The sequence below is a fragment of the Excalfactoria chinensis genome, chromosome 4 (genome assembly GCF_039878825.1).
Source record: "Excalfactoria chinensis isolate bCotChi1 chromosome 4, bCotChi1.hap2, whole genome shotgun sequence".
In the NCBI taxonomy this organism is placed as follows: Eukaryota; Metazoa; Chordata; class Aves; order Galliformes; family Phasianidae; genus Excalfactoria; species Excalfactoria chinensis.
Window position 1 is genome coordinate 77,619,474 of NC_092828.1, and position 15,756 is coordinate 77,635,229.

General features: G+C 36.3%; 1 protein-coding gene across 1 annotated transcript in view; it reads right to left on the reverse strand.

Moving 5' to 3' along the window:
- Positions 1 to 9,888: 9,888 nt before the first annotated feature.
- The window catches only part of CHM (CHM Rab escort protein), a 56,146-nt gene continuing 50,278 nt past the window's right edge, over positions 9,889 to 15,756 (reverse strand). Inside the window, exon 15 of the mRNA XM_072335427.1 lies at positions 9,889 to 12,011. Within this exon, the coding sequence (XP_072191528.1) occupies positions 11,808 to 12,011 (204 nt within the window). The 3' untranslated portion in view covers positions 9,889 to 11,807. The remainder of the gene's footprint in view (positions 12,012 to 15,756) is intronic.

Below are 15,756 nucleotides of genomic sequence, written 5' to 3' on the forward strand. Positions count from 1 at the left end.
ATCTAGTTTACAACAGATGGGACTGATGAAAACAGGAAATAAAATTACTAAAATTTATCTATAACATGTATATGAATGTTAAAAAAGATACAATAACTAAAGTATCATATTGAAGATAGATAAATTCTGTACACTGTTAGAATGTGAATGGCACTTCAGATCCTAGGAATACACGTACCTTTCTTTTGGCCAGCTTTCATCTTTACATTCAACCTACTGAACTACTCTCAGTTACATGGCTTTGCACAATGAAACAAACCTGGTGCACAGGCTAAGCAATAATAATTTGATGTATAGAAAAATAGGTAACGTACTGAAGTTTGAGGGCTTTGTGTTACTTTTCTGAATAATCCAAGTGTTCGTTTCCATTATTTAAGTACTTACAAAGTTGTTGAAAAAAGAGTTAGTCAAATTGTACCCAGATGACACTACACATCCATGTATTTTCTCATTCCCTTTGATGAACACCAAGCAGACAATGCAGCCATCTGGTCAGGGAGAAAGAAATTGTGTAAAAATGAGATATGCGTGTGTAAATAAAAGATTGATGAATGAAGCCCTGAAAGCTGAGACAAAAGTGAAGCAGAACAGACAGGTAAATCATTCTGATACTTATGTTAGTGCTGAAATTATGTTCCTCTACTTTCTATTTTTTTCCCCCTGCTGACAGCAAAGCAGGTGACAAAAAATACTTTCAATTTTGCTGCTGACAAGTGCTGGAGGTTAGCAAACTATTTTAGTTCTATTGCTGAGAAAGCATGCTTTCATGAGGTGAGATAAAGTTTTCTTGCTTCATTTTTAATTACTCAAGACGTATCCACATCCCAGTGCTCTGAGTTATCCAGCTATGAAGCTCCAACTTCAGCACAGCCAACAGAGGAATCTAGGATGGCTCACTAACACTAAAGAACGTTTTAGAAAAGCACATTGGTTTTGAAGCTGTTCACTTTGACACAAATGTCTGAATATTTATTTCAGTTTCAGAAATGTTTCTAAGCCAGATTCCTTCCTGGATGAATCTACGAATATTCTGGTTTTAAAGTATGTTTAAATGAAGCAATAATTTCAGCTGAAATACAACTGAAATAAAAACCAAGCAACGCTTTACAGGCAAGACCTGTTTTTCTTACAACAATCTAGTGATACAATAACTAATGCACAAGTAGCTTAGAACTTTGCAAAATCTGCTTGATGTGACTTCTGTTCAGTTTAGCAGACTTTTTGCTTAGCATTCCAATACTGGTTCCTTTATCATTATGGATAAAACAAGGGTGTTTTTTTGTTTGCTTGTTTTTTAACAAAATAACCTCAGCCAAACTTGTACCACATTGCCTAGAAGAACAAGGAACGTGCAGAATGAACAGGCTGAAGTCTGCATAACATGACAGTGCAAACTATGTACTACTGTGTGCTGGTAGGAACTTCATGTGTTGTAGTTCCACAGCAAGAGGAGAGAGAAGACCTATTGTTAATAAGTTATTTACTGCACAGCGCTGCTTACTCATTAGCTTGGCACTAGGGAGAAGTCAGTATCAATTATAATCACTATGTCTGTCTGTTTTTTTTTTTGTTTTTTTTTTTTTTTTTTTTTTTTTTTTTACTTTAAACAGTTAACAGACAAAGCCAAAAACAAGCGAAAGTTTACTACTGTGTGAACAGATAGGACAGTGGGATTTATTATGCCACTACATTACCTCTTTTATGGGGATCTCGGACAGGAGTGCCTAAAGGCTGAAAGTAGTAGCATGGCTTTGCACTCACTTTATTCTTGCTCTGAACTGTGTGGTCAAACATACATTTAAATCATAAGTTTCCTCTGCCCTTATTGAGATTTCCTCCCCCTCTGAATCAAAGAAAAAGGGAAAAAACAAACAACAACCCCTACCCAGCAATCAATATAAATGAAAACACAGTGGCTTGTCGAGCCTTCTGCTGATTTTTCCCCTCCTCCTTCACCAAAGGGCTGCTCTCTCTTCTTTTTGCTCACAAGCATCCGAAAAATCTAATAGAACCACTACACATAAGACATTTATTTAGCTAGTTTTTCCCAGGTACACAATAGGGTGTGAAGTGGTCAGGAAGCAAATGCAGTCTGGTCAGAACACTTGAATAAGTAGAAAAACTAAACATTTTAATGCAATAGTATGCATTAGTTTCAGATAAATGTGTTCTGATGATTCTGAGCTGTTTTTTTCTAAACAGAAAGTGCTGTTGAAAAATATGCTGTAGAAACATGCTTTACATTGAAAAGCTTTGCAAAATCATATAATCAGCACAAACTGAGAAATTCAGCCCGTTTGCTTTCCTTTCGTTCCTCATAGTTATTACTGCCTCATTATACAGTCATTTGTACGATGTTTTGGCAGACATTTTACGATTGCATAAATTAAAGTCACTGAATCTAGTTCTGCCTACAGGTCTTCATGAAAATACCAGCAACGTTTTTATTTGAATGTCAAAGTTTGTCAACCATTAAGCTGATGGATTTTTCATTATGCAATTCAAGAGAAGAAACAATCTCCAGTCTGTGTGCAACTTCACTCTGAAAAATCCTTCCTGCTTATTTTTTTTTTAAAGAGTCTCTTGACAAAGGATCTAGCTTTATACACGTTATTAATATGCTAGCAACAGATACGATGCTGTAATTCAGTTCAGTGAAAAATAATGAGTTCATCTGCAGTAATCCAAAAATTCCAGTAAGGCTTTAGAAACCTTTCAATGTGGTTTTATAAGAAAAATACCTTTTGATTTCAACAAATCTATGCTCTCCAGCATGAAGCCACTGTAGCTTCTGTAACAGCACCCAGAAAGCTCCTTTGGAGGAACATTCAGAATGAGTTTTCCTGGAGGAATAGCCCAGCTTTGGGCAAAATTAATAAAGTTTAGAGAAGAACTTTCATCTTATTTAGCTTTCAGTCATCTTTTGAAGATCACCGAGGATGACAGCCACAGAAAAGCTTAGATGAAACTCAAAACTCACCTCTAATTCCTACATAACTTCACAAAATGACTAAACTTATGTCCAGACTTGCGTTCAACTTTCCCTGTCCAGAAAAGCTCATCAATGCTGGTTCAACACTGCAGCTCCTGAGCAGCTAAAAAGAGCAAGCACAAGCTGAACGCTGAGGTGGCCTAACAGCACACTCCACTCAGCAGCAACTACGCTTGGCCAGAGAAGTCACTATTTGTCAGTAGCAAAGTTTTTACAAGATTCAGAGGAGTCACATAAAAAGCAGGCCTTCTCTTGTGCCACCCTGTGCTGCACTGGACCACAAGTTTTTTATACTTGTTTATGCTATATTCTCCCAGGAAAGAAGCAATGTGGTGAAGTGTAATCACCTCAGAAGGAGGAGGATTGTTTCACCTCTGTCTGGTGAGCATCCATCATCAGCTGTGCAGGGAACACCACAGCCTCCACAAAAGTCCTCCAAGCCCATGAGGCACAACAAAACGTGTATACAAAATAGAGGCAGGGAACTGTCAGCACTTTTTTCTTTAAATTCATTTGCTTCCTATTATTCAAGTATCATTTATTGGTTTGGTACCATTAAACAACCTCCTTGATCATCTGTTTGACTCAAAGGCTAAAGACTATAGAGCTCATAGTGAAAGGCTTAATTAAACTGGGACATTACAGGGCATACTGATTTTTGTTTGTGGTACCTCACTGTTTTTAATTTAAAAACCTTCCTAGAATGAGAGATCAATTACACAAATAAGATATTATAAATGGTCAGAAATAGGCTGTGCAAAGGAATCCACAGAATTCATTGTCTACACTAAAGAGATGATATGGAGTACAAAATTCAGCAATTATTTTGCACTTTGTAGCCACATCCACACAAGCGATGAGAAACTGAAAAGTGCTGCGTAACTACCTGGTTTATAAGCAGCATCACTGATACAGTTTGAATAAAATAGTGATTCCTTAAATTCACTGTCAGAACTCCAAATAAAGCAGTAAATAAAGTTTGTGCTGATTGGTGAAAGATTATTCGTGAAACAGAGGTAAAAAAAAACTGCTATGCCATCATGTTAAGTTTTTCTGTAAGAAAATCATTTGCACCTCTTCCCAGTGTAACTGCTCTCCATTTTTACAGTTGCCATTAATGCACTTCCTTTTCCTTCTCCAACTCACACGTTAATTTTATATTTTACTGACCTTTCAAAGGCTTAAGAAAATACCTGTCACTGTTTTACATCTTTTTACTATGACATTAAGAGGGAAATTGCTCAACCAAGTTTATTCAAGACTCCAGTGCCAGAGCCAAGAAATGAGCCCATTTTTCTCGCATCCCAAGTTGATACATTATCCACTTCTTTCTGCTACACTTCATTTGAGTTCTGCTTTGTCCCCTCTTTGTTAAACTTGCACACATGCATTTTTCTGACATCATGTCAGAGATGATGCCGGAATAGACAATCTGAAGAGATCTGAGGTGAATCAGCTTTTAAAATGCATGTTCTATGCAGTGTGTATTTCAAGCGGTTTCTGGGAACAGCTGAGCATGTCCTGCAAATGTAACCAAGAGTTATTAGCTTTTACAATTCTTTTGTTTTCATTTTGGACTGGGAGTTGGGAAAATAACGTAAGGTCTCCTGGCTTATAACTCGTATGAAAGGAAAATGCAAGCATCTTAATATGGGTAATGCTGATTTTTAGGGAAACTCAGAGCATCCACATTTTTAGAAATAGCTTTTCAGGATCTCAGACTTTAAAAACCTTCCTAGAATGAGAGATCAATTGCGCAAATAAGATATTATAAATGGTCAGAAATAGGCTGTGCAAAGGAATCCACAGAATTCATTGTCTACACTAAAGACATTATACAGAGTACAAAATTCAGCAACTATTTTGCACTTTGTAGCCACAAGCGATGAGAAACTGAAAAGTGCTTTGTGATAGTACAACTATCACAAGACTAATTTATTTTACAAAGGCTGCCTTGTTACAATTGTGGATTGCATTTTTTGTTCTTCATAAAAGTATTTATTTTTGTCTTAAAAATATGTGAGAAAATGAACATGCCATTTTTGAAATTAAATTTTGTGTATTATATCAGAATCCAACTACAGAACATGGAAAATACCATGAGAATTATTTTCCTTTAAAAATTAAAGTAAGAATTACATAATAGATTATTCTCTGAAGGCACTTAGCTAGGGCTTACACAGATTTTTGAGTAGCAATTCACAACAAAGGACTCTACCACAACTCGATACTGAAAAGTTCCCAGAAAAATGTTCTGTTAGATTGGTCTGACAGCTGGTCTCTCATCATGATTAAATGGATTTGCTTTGGGTGAGCTCCAGAAATATGTTTGGGTTTGAATTAGAGTAGATTCAATAGTCTACACTGGCTATTAAAGCTTCTTATCAACTCATACCAAAACACAGCACAGGAGCATTTAAATTTGAGGTGAATCTTTCAAGATACAGTTTTCCAGATCTTGAGAATCTAGGACAGCGATAGCCAGGGTTGAAACATTTGTTCCTCAGCCTGGCCATTCAACTCAGGTACAGAATTGCAGTTTCCTGAAAGAATACCTGACTCGTTTTATGGCGAGTGAACTAGGCCTTGAAGCATCTCATCTCAAGGATGCTATTATCCAGATGTTTCATCATTGTGCTTCTGAAGATTTGCTAAGCCAACAGTTTTAGAATCAAGAAAACAACTGCTTCCAATAGAGAATCATTTCTTGGTCCAACTCTGTGCTTTGGGCAAATGAAAAGGAATAAGATAAAGCCTTCAGTATTGAACTACAGAAATAGCTTTTTGAAGCTGGAGCAGCTGAAAAGCAGCAATAAAAGCTGAAGCCACATTTGTTAGCCACAAATGGTGATTGCTATCATGCAGTAACACCTCAGAGAAGAAGCTCCTCTGTTGGAGAAGACAGATGGAGCATCCACAGCTTTTGGCATGCCCCACTTACTGAAGTGTTAACTGCAGGGAACGGAGCAACAGCACTAAAGCCCCCTCCAGAGACCCAAATATATATTAACAGCTGAAGAACACCACTTCAGAAGGAAGTCTGAGATCCTGAAAAGCTGTCTCTAAAAATGTGGATGTTCTGAGTTTCCCTAAAAATCAGCATTACCCATATTAAAAAGTACAATTTCCTTGCACCATGCCTCTTGTGGTAATAGAAGATCAGACTGTCACCAAGAAAGTAGTTTTAATCTACTTGATGCTTAAACCTTTAGAGTGAAAAAACCTGACAGTTAATAGGAAAATATTAAAACCAGGAAAAAAAATGTATTACTGAATTCAGTACACTGACCAGAATAATTAAAAAGCAAAATACCAACCCAAATGAAAAACATCATTCTCAAAGGAGCTTTTTGCCAAGATTACACCTAACCCACATAAAGCTGCCATTTGAACAGTTTTTGATACACTGGGAGTCAGCCACTGTCTACGCAGCTATTGTTTACTCAAACATATCTGGCCTTGATATACATTCAGGTTGATACCTTCCATTTTCGCGCTGTATGCCAGTAGTCTAAAATATACTGTTTGTTAAAATTGTGACAAGAGGAGGATTTTCTATTAAAGTGTCCTCTGATCAGAACTCCATACAGTCAACAACTGCAACATCCTGATACTTCACTGTCAACTTGGTAAATCTCAAATGTCATCAAGATTTACAACATTTCTGCCTGGCTCCTCATCCAGACTTTGAGGAACCAGTCACTGCTGTGAACAGAAACTGGCAGCATGTAAATAAACATGATATTTAAATCGCTCAATTTACAACCAAAATAATTTTGGGGCTTGTTATGAGGCTGACATCAGTAATTCCACACAGCTGACCATTTCCAGCAGTTACCTCCACAGCTAAAAGCATCCACCTACAATAATTTTTGTCCCATTAAAAAAAAATTATACTTTAAATCATACACAATGAAGGTAAGCTTTCTATCTGATTACTGAAGTCATCTTACTACCAAAGTGTGTTACAGAAAATAAACATTTAAGATTTGGTGTCTCAAACTTCTACTGTTACAGCTGCTTTCAATTCTTACCAAGATACTTGACTTTACTACTTACAATGGAACGCAAGCAACCCCATCAACATTACCACTCTTCCACATACACTTTTGACAGCTTTGGTAATAGCAAGTTGTCATGGTTTTGTGGTGTTGCTGTCAATACTCCACAATTACACAAGTAATTCTAATTTTTGGACATTGTATAGTGGTTACTCATTTTGTCACAGTAGCTATTTGTATATGTGTATATACACACACACACATAGAGCTGTATGTACTATTTCTGAAAAAACTGCTAAGAACTCAACATAAACACACCCACACACAAATCAATTAGGCTTTACAACGTGACTTCAATAATTTGAAATAAAGAATTTAGCCAGTGCATTGATCAAAAAGGAATTAGGTTCATAAATGCAAAATGTTTATATTTTAGGAACTTGGGCTGCCAGAACAGCAGAAGTGAAATTAAACAAGAAATTACAGAATTCTAAGGGGAAGAAAAAAAAAAAAAATGAGAGGAACGTCAGCAGCAGACAGACCACCAGAACCAACAGATCTTATTGACAATTAATGAGTGAACAGAATGTTCATTACGGCAGAAGAGTCAGGAGAAACATCTGAATTTATATTCATAGCAGTGGAATAGTTGCTTGGATATCAGATTTATTCCTGTTTAAGGAGAGGAGTTGGAACTTTTTCTTAAGTGAGAGGTGGTTTTGTTGTTGTATTTCAAAGAAGTTGGCATTATGGTTACCACTATTTCCATAACATGCATACTGACAGAAGCCACTGAAACAAAAGAACAAGGTATGAACACTCATAATACTGGTAAAGTGATAACAAAAGAAAAGCTACGCTTCAAAAATCCACAGAAGATTTTGAGGAGTCTAATTTGATGGTTACAGAACAGCCAGGTCAAAGTAAAGTCAGCCTTCCTGAAACTTCCAGCATGCTCAGAAACTCCTGAAGAACACCAAGCCCACCCACAACAGTGAGAAAAAGAAATAGGAATCTTCTCAAATCTCAGTTGCTGAATATACTCAGAAATGGTTTTAAGAAAAGGAGTGGGGAAGTTTGCTGCTGATAGTAAAGTGTTAATGTGAAAACCTAAAATGTACTGCAGAGGATTATACAAAAGACCTACAACAGTAACTGACTGAGCAATAAAATGCATGATAAAGGATGGACAAATATTTTCACAGATAAAGAAATAATACTCAGCTGTACTGTAAACTCTTCAGTACATGTGTTAGGTACTGCTCCATTCATAAGGTTTGTGGATAATCGTTGTTGCCTCAATTCCCTAATGAACATTATGCTTTCACCACCCTCCTCCAAGTCCATCACCAACTAGAAACTGTAATCTCACAGAGCAGAATAGTAAAATACAAGTGCAAGACAGCTGATCTCAAAGCATAGAGGTTACAGGGTTACAGCGCCCTCATATTATCATCCCCTTCCCACCACAATAACCCTTTTTTCTTTTTTTAACCTATTTCCATCCATTTGATACTCTTTTCTTTCCACCACATGTGGAAAGTGGGAAGTTGATGTTTTCCCAGTGCCAGGTGGAAAAGTGTTGAGATAGCGATTTTTATCCTTTCAACAGCTGAGAACACAGACTGTAAGCAACCCAGTCTTTTATTGCATAAAAGCATTATTTTAACACTACCTACTTGTCATTAATCAAGCAAATTGTACTTGAAATTAAGTTACTGCAACTCACATTGCTGATGTACAAACATTTGGTGAGCTAGCAAGTACTCACCCTTCGCATTTCCAACACAGGAGCTGAGAGTGCCTGGACTTTCTGAATCAGCAAGTCTAACACGAAGATTTTCTTTTTCCAGGGGTCAATTTTCCCATTGATGCAAGGAGGATTTACACATGCAAGTCCCATTAACATTAATAGGAGTTACCTACATAAATCCCCCAGCAATGATAGGATAAAAGACCCCATAGCCTGCAAGGATCCAAGTTCTAATGATTACCTGTCAAATGGTCCTAAGCATCATCATCGCCAGAAAAAGCAGACGTAGCAGCTTCATAACTGAAAATACTTCCAAAGGCAGGGTGACTAATTGCCGTCATAGAGATAAGGCAATACAACCGCAGAAGGGAAAACGGCATAAAATTGACTGAATATTAAGGGTTAATCCAATTAACCAAGTGAAAAAGAAAGTACTCATTAAAAAGGAATTCAAACATATCAAAGCACTCCTCAAAAGAAAAAAAAAGTGTGAATATTGTATGAGCTCCAAGGTGCTTGAAGGATAATACAGCTACTTGTTTAAAAATTCAATTAACCTTATCTTTCTTTAACTTGATTTATTAATAATCCTACAGATAAATTGCCAGTTTTTAAAAAGTCATGTTATCTTTTGAATACATCCTGTATGACAAGCCTTAAAAACTACTTCAAATAAGCTTAACCCTCACTTTGTATGCTTAAATCATTTAAAGCAAGAACAAAATGCAGTTCTGTAAAATAAAAAGATCAGTGTTATCTACTGCTATTGCAAGTAAGCCTGCAATTGGGTACTCAAGTAGCACAGGAAAAGCACTTTATATTTCCATTTACCACAAGAATAAAGCATGAAAATATTTTTAAGCAATCAATGTAGTGTAAAGTCATAACCTATAACTTGCAGATTATTCTGTCTCATCTAAAATCACATTTGTGGGATTACCAAACTTGGCTTCACATGGATATGAAGATGTTAGCTTTAAAAAACTTGTTATTTTACATAAACATACTGTCAACACACATTAAACTTCAATCATACTGCAGCTGGCAAGATGACGCTGAAAGTAAAGAACAAAATTATCAGAAAGTTTCTGCTAGCACATGAAATGCTTTTCATGTTTGGTGAAAGAAAACACACAAAAATGTACTTGCAAGCAAACCTTTAATTTTCATCAGACAATTTCCCTGTAAACATAGAAAATGAAAAATTCAACTGTGATCCCCACTACCGAAAGACAAACAGGTATGAGGTGCTCCACTTCTTTTACAGTTTTTGAGATGTTAAATACAATTGCCAGATACTCGTGCTTTCCAATACACACAAAGTAATTACAGTTAACAAAGAATAAGTCTGCTTAATACTATAATATATGTAACTGCTCAGCCACAGGCACCCAAAGATAACCGCTGTTTAACAATGTTAACAATTCAATTACATTTTTCCAGGTCTTCAAGATTAGATGCACAACAGTGCCTGTCCAATATGCGAAGAAGGTAAGCACTAAAAAACTAGTTTTTGAAATGCAAATCGGACAATGTATTATGAAGCAAGACCAAGTTAACTATATTAGCCATGCTGTAAAAAAATAAATAAATTAACCTTTATGGCATGAAGCCACTTTAAAGGCAGGCACATGCACTTTAAAACTGTACAAAAAATTTGGTTGTGTCAAGTTCAGACAATGCTGAATATTCATCACTCAATGGCATTTTTATATACACTATTTAAGCACTGCTAGAACTATAGATACAGTTCAGGTACAAGCTTAAACTCTGGCTCATCATAATTCACCTCTATATTTAGACACACTGCTAATCTGATGTATGTTTTAAGGTAAGTCTTAAAATAAATGCTAAATTATTTTTTGTAATCTGAATGTCTAATTTCAAGCATTGTTCAGAAGAAGTGCAAGTCTATCCTGGTCATTTACAACAGCTTTCTCATTCTGTAACTCTTCATATAAACTACCGTTACAAATAGTTCAATAAATTTTATTGTATAAATGTTTTATGGTTATCATTATAATACACAGCATGTACAGCTACCACACTACTTTTAATCCCATTAACTGGGATCAATATGAACCTTTAGAATTAGCAGTTGAACCTTCTCAGCAGGTTTACCTTCTCAGCAGGAAAACTTCATCGCTAAAATGCTCAGACATCGTACTTACAAAAAACTAATTACTGGCTTATCAGAGGTCCAAACACTGCCATAAATCCAGGGAAAGTAACAATAGTTACTCTCAATACATGAGTTTGAATTTTGTTGGGAAGTCTAGCATTAAGTTTGAATTGTGCTACAGAAAATTAAGTGTCTGGTAAAAATGTGTGATTATGCAATCTTCTAAAAGAAAAACATTCTGAATGTAAAACTGTTCCCTGTGAGGAACACCCATTGTACTGTACTTGTTTCTAATTCATGGCTTCAGTTTCAAAACAGCTAATTTTTTTTTTCCCCACTAGGCAAATTAAACAGACATCTTATGTATTCTAAAGCCATTCCAGAACTGTCAATACTATTAAGTTTTTTTCCTAAGTAGCAATCTGAATTACAGATAATGAAGCTTACATTGAACTAGCACAGGCACAATGACTTTTAGTAGAACTCTGACACTTTATAACAGAGGATGATCCTCTTACTAGTAAAAAACCTTTCATGATCTTTCAGTTAGTTTTGACTTCACTGTCTAGAAGATGGAGGAGTCCTTCCAAGATGTAAACCAAAACAAAATTATCCCAACAAATACAAAACAAAATTATCCCAACAAATACTGAATTCTATTTTAGCATCTTAAACTCAAAATACTTTGTTTTGTGATTTTTATTTTATTTCAGCTGTTAACACACTTGGACCAGTTAGACCTATGACTTCATTGAGAAATAGCTATTAATGATGCTATTTGAGTAAGAAAGATTATTCAAGCTAAGGAAAGGCAATCACAAATAGTATCACCTTGTTTTGTTTTGGTTTTTTTTTTTCAACCACTTTTTATTTATTTATTTTCCCTTCCTCCCTTTAACTTCTGTCAAGTGCCTCTTTTGCTAAGAGAACAGAGCTAATTCACTCCTCAGTATGCTCTTTAACATCAGTACTACCTCTGCTACTGCTTTCCTGAAGTGAGGATTCAGGTTTTGTCTCTGGTGAATTATTGAATCCTGTCTCTTCTGATGCAATCTCATCTTCATCATAAATAATATCTTCTGGATTTGGTGGTGCTGGACAAAATTCCTCTGTGGGAAACATTTCCTGGAAAATAGTCTCAGCCTGTTAAAGAAAACAAACAGAATAAATCAAACTTAGTTTGAAACGTAATATCTTATGTAAGTACCAGCGCAGATCCCCCGTACCCCAAGAGAGGCCCATGGCAGAGCAGGCCGCTCTCTTGCAGCCCATGCACACCACACAGAAAAGATCTCCACACACAGCCATGGAGAAGCCCACGGTGCAGCACTGAATGTGGTCTGAAGGAAGGGGTAACTCATGGAGAGCCCCCCTAAAGGAACAGACCCCAGGCTGTTGCTTACGGAGAGGAGCCCATGGTGGGGCAGGAGGTGCTACATGTGAGGACCTGTGCTAGGGCAATTTCTGAAGGATGAGTGCCACAGTATGGAGCCACATTGGAGCAGTGTCTGAAGAGCTTCAGCTGCATGAGGAGCCCATGTGGTATCCATTTGGGAAATACAGCATCCTATGGGAGGGTGCCCCTGGAGTATGGGCAGGGAGTGACCATGAGGAAATGCAGAGGCAAAGCGTTATGGGCTGACCACAGACCCCATTCCCCTGCACTGCTCAGGGGGAGGAGGTACAAGAGGGTGGATGAATTGAAAGCAATTTTAGTTCTCACTGCTCTAATCTGTTGTTAATAGGCAATAAATTACAGGAGTTGCCCTTACACAGAGTCTGTTTTGCCTATGACAGTAACTGGTGAGTGATCTTCCTGTCCTTATCTCAATCCATGAACTTTTTTCCCCATACTATTTTCTCTCCCTGTCCTTCCAAGGAGGCAGAGTAAGAGTGGCATTGTGCTGCTGAGCACCCTACTGAAGTTATACCCTACAATGCCCATCAAGGTTTTTTTTTTCCAACCCCCTTGGATTCCACAGCAAATGGAGACAAGTCATACAGACACCAGTTATGTCTAAAGGCAAAGGAACCCTGTCTCTCAGTTTTGCCTGTTTAGTAAACTAGGCCCTAAAAATAGCCCATGATGAGAGCTCCCACATGGGCAACAATACATGTAATTTTATATTGATACTATTAGCAGATGCTGCACTGAACAAGCTGTTAGTAGGGCCAGATACTGCCAACTGCCAAGGCTGATTACACAACGTGAATTCCTGGACAAGGGGGAATTGTCTTCAGATTAATACAGCATTGAGCATGTACCAAACAAGTTTCTGTGATAGACCTGACTGCTCTCCAGTAGTGGATTTGTATCGCTAGCGACTGAATGTAGGGGCCCATTATTAAATGACCCTGTCTACTCCCAGTTCAATTTCATTTTTCACTCTACTCCCTAAATTTCACTCTTCCACACCCATTCATAACTTCTCTAAAAACATTTATACTAGCATGTGAATAAATATACAAACATTATTTTCTCTACTTCAATAACATGGTTTCACAATTTAAACTCTGTCTAATAAGTCTGGAAGACAAAGGAGAGCAAATATCCAACAAAAGTCTTACAAAGCTATGTATGAATGTAAGAGAAATATTTCAAGGCTGCACTTGTCCTTGAAACATCAAAACATATTTAAATTACTATACATAATATTGATAAAAATGCTGTATTTTGCACTAAGCATGCAAAAAACCGAACATATAAACATTTCCAGTTGCATTTCTGAACTATTTTTTAGCCTCCAATTAGTTAGAGAACAAAAATGGTCAAATAATTATGAGGTTGAACATGGAAAGAAATTCTCAGTATGCCATGTAGGACATCATGACATTGATTATAATTGAACAATTTAATGGTACAGAGTGCTTTCAGGTCTAACAATTTTTTAAAGTTAACCTTACCCAGCTGAAGTCATGCAGAATAACTAATAACTTGACATATTCTTTATAATAGCATATTGATATTTACTGTAAGTAATTAAGTTAGTAAATAGCTCCTTCACAGTTAAGTGTACCAGAGGTTTAAGTGCACATTTGAGTACACAGTAAGATGTATGCACGTGAAGCACTTGCACAGATATTCCAATTTACAACTGTCAGATTGTTTAAAGTTGAATAGAAGTATGTTTTATTACTGCTTTACTTCATTCTAACTACCCCCTTGATGTAACACAGACTAATCACTATTATTAAAATAACATTACACTAAAAAAATCTATCACTAAGTTAAAATAAAACAATAATTAAGTAGTCTGTGTACTGAGCTGCAAATGGGTAATCATTATCTGTAAGGTGAGGTAGCACAACAAACGTACCATCAATACATTCAAAGAATCTAACAGATAGAAGTTAGTAATAATGACAATAACAAAAAAACAATAGCAAAGAGAACTGGTTAGATAGCTTGGAAAGCTGCAGATGGTTTATCCCCAAAACTAACACGTTCTTTTTAAAAATATAATAGCTTTCTAATCTATGGATTTATAACTAATGCATGGTTAAAGATTTCTACTAGCTGCTAGGAAAATTAAATTTGGGAGCATAGGGCACACCAGATTTCATGTCCATCTAAAACATACCTGCACAGTAGATGGGAAGGGTATGTTCTAACTGCCTTACAGGTTCAAAAACCCCTAACTTCTACTGTTTCTGAAAACCAGAGACTCAGGCTCTTTTTCAGTTTTTCTCCTCTGATATGCATTCACTTCTATGTTAAATCTGTTGACCATCACTAAGATAAAGGCAAACTACAACAATTATGCTGCTTACAAACAGCTTGATCTACTCATTAGTCAGAAATGGAGCACTTGAGATAAAACAAAGCTGAATGCTAGAAAAGGTGTATATCTGAATTGTAAATAGGCTATTTAAAAAATATAAAAAACAAGATTTTAAACCACTTTTAACTTGGAGTGATTCAAGTTAAATTAAAAAAAACTCATTTAAAAAAGGATTCATTTACAGTTTAAAACTGCTACCATAATAATTGTCTTGCATTATTTTTTGTCTTTACAATCCTTTATCCTATGAGAAGACAAATTATTGCCTTGTAAAACAAAATGAAGGGTACTATTAGCCCTTAATTACACTGTTCTGACCCTATAGTTCAGACTGTGTCAGACTTTACATTTTAAACTCTTATTTTAAGAGGTTTATGACTTAGTCATAAAAAAAAAAATCCTGCAACTAGTTATAAGATAGCATGTACATTCTCTGAACAGAGCTATTAAAAAAACAGCTTTAAAAATGAGTAGAGCTAGTTAATAATACAAAGATGTAAAAATGTTCTCACAGATCAGGTCTGAAAGCACCCTGACATCATAGTAACCGCTGCAGCAGATGTGCCTAAGAATTTATACTTTCCTTGTCTAAACCACTCTTGAATGCAAGAGCGAAGGAGAAGCAATCCTGCAGTGCTCCTTCTGTCGAACGAGTCATAATCTGCATACTCTCAAGATCTTGTCTTCTTCTGTTCAATAGTAGTTAGGAAGGCATAAAAAGAAGTTTAATGTGGAATAATTAGCAAATTCCTAAGTAAGCTCCCCTGATGACTTAATGTTCCTGCAATTTTGTCACCTACCTTTTTTTCCTATGGGGCTTTCACTTCTAACCTTTCACATTAAAAGAAAACTCGTATTTTGTCTCTATTTGAGTACTGGTCTGTTATGTCTACTACCAGGCAAGTTGCAATTGGTTCTCAATTCAGGATTTCAGCTGAGCGAAAATAGATACACAGACACACAAATACTGAGAAATAAAAGTTAGAACTGAATGTGACTTGGTGCCAAATAGCATCTCAAGGTCATAAGTAGAGTGAGATTCCCTTCAACGCTTTCAGAGACACAACTGCACTATAAATTTTTTATACAGTGGTACTAAAGAAAAG